The sequence below is a fragment of the Benincasa hispida genome, chromosome 5, assembly GCF_009727055.1.
Source record: "Benincasa hispida cultivar B227 chromosome 5, ASM972705v1, whole genome shotgun sequence".
NCBI classification, from domain to species: domain Eukaryota; kingdom Viridiplantae; phylum Streptophyta; class Magnoliopsida; order Cucurbitales; family Cucurbitaceae; genus Benincasa; species Benincasa hispida.
This window is the reverse complement of record NC_052353.1, coordinates 53,205,328-53,208,878: the sequence shown is the minus strand read 5'-3', so window position 1 is coordinate 53,208,878 and position 3,551 is coordinate 53,205,328. Positions and strand designations below refer to the sequence as shown.

The 3,551-nt window shown below is 28.0% G+C and overlaps 1 protein-coding gene across 1 annotated transcript; it reads left to right on the top strand.

The window, feature by feature from the left end:
• Nucleotides 1–840: 840 nt before the first annotated feature.
• Nucleotides 841–2,322, top strand: LOC120078132 (expansin-like A2). Its single transcript, XM_039032351.1, has 5 exons — nucleotides 841–999; nucleotides 1,097–1,209; nucleotides 1,294–1,472; nucleotides 1,669–1,801; nucleotides 1,878–2,322. Exons 1-5 carry the CDS (start codon nucleotides 885–887, stop codon nucleotides 2,133–2,135), a joined length of 798 nt encoding a protein of 265 aa, XP_038888279.1. The 5' UTR covers nucleotides 841–884; the 3' UTR covers nucleotides 2,136–2,322.
• The last annotated feature ends 1,229 nt before the right edge of the window (nucleotides 2,323–3,551 follow it).

Genomic DNA, 3,551 nt, shown 5'->3' with positions numbered 1-3,551 from the left:
TAATTCTTATATTTATAATAAACTCTGAATTAATCCTTATTATTATTAGTTTGAAATTATTTTTTTATCAAAATTGATAAAAACAACAATAATAGCTTCATTGTAAGTAGAGATACAATATGAAATATGAATATATTTTCAAATTTTATACACTTTCAAACTAATAAAAATAATAAGGATTCATTTTGATAAAAAGAATATTTATATTCAATTTTGATAAAAAAAAAAATAATTTCAAAATAATAATAATAATAAGGATTAATTTAAAGTTTATTAACTTATAGACTTTCAATCTAATAATAATAATAATAATAAAATCTTTGTAACTAATAATAATAAGGATTAACTGACCATAATAGATTCGATATGCCTAACTAATCATAATCTTGCATCAACAAAAATAACAATATTCAAATTAAAATTCATCTAGTTAATATAAAAATCGACGATGTTAATATATAATTATGTGTTAATTTTGACAATTATCGAAATAAATTCTATTCAATCTCAGGTTCTATTTGATAATCATTTAGTTTTTTTTAAAAAAAATTAAACCTATTTCATCTACAATTCTTATAATAATTTACATTTCTTTAAGTATTGAATTCTTAGTCAAATTTCTTAGAAGTGAAAATAGTGTTGATAAATTTAATTTAAAAAAAAAAAAACGAAAAACAAAAGGGTTAATCTTAGCTTTTAAGATTGAAAATCGTGGATAACACAATATCATTACAAAACACACAAAAGAAAATGTCTTTAATATCTTCCATTTCCCCTTTCAACAAAATGCCCACCTGTTTTCCACCATGGCCCATCAAAACACCCCTATATAAACCTCCCCTTCCCCTTACTTCTCTCTCACTCCAAATCCTCAGAAAAACAAAATGCCTTTCTTCCTCCCTCTCCTCTTCCTCTCCCTTTTCTCTTCTGCCACTGCTTGTGATCGTTGTATTCATCAAGCCAAAGCCGCCTTCTATCAAGACGAAGCTGCTGGTTTATGTAAACTTTCAATCCCTACGCTTTTAAAGGCCGATCCAAACCCGACCCAGATTAATTTTTCACAATTAACCAATTGGGTATGTTTCATTTCTTGCAGATAGAGGCGCCTGTGGCTATGGCGATCTTACATTGCAACTATCAAACGGCTACTTCTCCGCCATTATGCCTCCTCTATACAAGTATGGCGCTGGCTGTGGCGCCTGTTTTCAAGTAATTAAACACTCTTAAAACAAACAATCCTCTGTTTTCATTTCCCCTGTTTTTTGTGATTGGATTAATGCTCTGTTTTTGCAGGTGAGATGCAAGGACGATAAAATTTGCAGCAAGGAAGGGACGAAAATTATTGTAACAGATCGAAATGACAATACTTATACAGGATTGGTTCTTAGTCAGAAAGCTTTTGGTGAAATGGCTGTGAGTGGAAAAGATAGATTGCTATTGAGTTATGGAGTTGTGGATGTTGAATTCAAAAGGTTTGCCTTTTAGTTTTTTTCAATGATGGGTTCTGTTTTTGTTCTGTTAGACCTACCAATATTTTGATTGATTTAATTTAATCACCCACTTTGATGTTGACCAATTTTAAAAAGTTGTGATTATCTTTATGATCTTATCCAATTTTTATGATTTGGGTTTTGGTTTTTTTCTCTTTTTTTTTTTTTTTTTTTTTAGGATACCTTGTATATACGATGACAAAAACTTGTTGGTTAGAGTGGAAGAATGGAGTCAATATCCTAATTACTTAGCCATTAAATTGCTTAACCAAGGTGGCCAAACAGAAATAGTAGCGATCGATATAGCTCAGGTCAGATCGATTATCAAAACATTTCAAATTCACTTCAAAATATGTCTTAACTAACGAGATAAAAATGTATAAACAGGTTGGTTCCTCGAATTGGGATTATATGGGTAGGAATTATGGAGCTGTGTGGGAGACTAAAAAATCAGCTCCGAAAGGACCATTGCAATTGCGGTTTGTGGTGACTTCTGGATATGATGGAAAGTGGATTTGGGCAAAATACGTGCTTCCTGTTGATTGGAGACCTGGATTGATTTACAATACTGGAGTTCAAATTTACGATATTGCTAAAGAAGGTTGTCCAACAGAACAATGTGGCGATGGACAATGGAGACGATAGATATATGTGACTAATCCATCAAATACATGTTATATATAAGGTTGTGGTATTTGATATCTAATACCATATTTAATGTAAGAAAGAGGAAAAATAAAATAAGGGATGGATGGAGTTGTATGATTATATCATAATCATAAAGTATATAATAAAGTAGATAAATTATTAATGATATGATATTTAGTTGTCATGGGTTCCAATTGGATGGTCTTTTTCTCTTTAAAGCTTAGTCTTGATTTCACACCAAGTGGATCTGAACATAGAGAAGTAATAAATGTGGAAATAAGTAACTATACGCACCGTATTGCTATTGACTATTGATGTTTTTTTTTTTCTTCTTTCCAACGGCTATAAATCATAGATGCTATCAATAGATTATATTGTGGGCAAAATATTAGTTGGCCAAATATTACCTTTTATTAATGTGAGTAGGCTTTTTTTTAAACAAAATATTTTTTTGGTGTCTAAATTTTCGATCTAGTTTTTTATTTGGTTCATGAGCTGTCAAAAAGGACCTTTTTAAATATAAAAAAATATTTAAAAATTTTACAATTTATAGCAAAAGACTTTAAAAGTATAAAATACTTTTGAAATTTTTTACTATGAAGTAAAATATTTTTGGGATATTTCTATTTATAAAAGTTGTCCGTTGTAAAATATCACACTTTTACCTATAACTTTTGAATTTACCTGTTATTTAGTCTAGATTTCAAAATATTACATTTTTTTTTACTTTGAGTTTTGAGTTTCATTTCAATTTGGTCCCTAAAGCTTCAAGATTTTCACATTTAACCTTCATTTTCATTAAATACTTACTTTTAGTATTTAGTGTTAATATTTATTAATTAATTTAAAATAGTTAAATTGAGTACAATTAAATTAATTTTCACTCTTTTTTCATCTCCATTAATATTAATTTAAGAAGTTCATATCATAATGATTGTAAATTAGTTATATAAAGTTAACGTCAAATACTAAAGTGATCATTAGTAAAAATTTAAAGATAAAAGTGTAAAATATAAAATCTGGGAACCAAATAAAAATTTAACTCAAAATCCAAAGTGAAAATATAATATTTTAAAATTTAAGACCAATTAGAGATTAGACTCAAAATTTAACACCTACTTAGGCATTCTCATTTTAACAATGTACTTTTTTTTTGGACTTTTGTAATAAGTTAAATTACGTCTTTAACATTTTAATTTCATCCTATGAATTTAAATGATCAATAAAGTTGATATTTTTTATTTATTAAATTTTTTATTTTTATTATAAAATTATAATAGAAAATAGATGCTCACTACTTAGTGTCCCAAAGATCATGTGTCACCATTCATGATTTTCATGTGTCTTGTAGTTATTCATGTTTGGTATCTATATAAGCCCACATCCAACTGGCCACTTTGCCTATAAATAGTG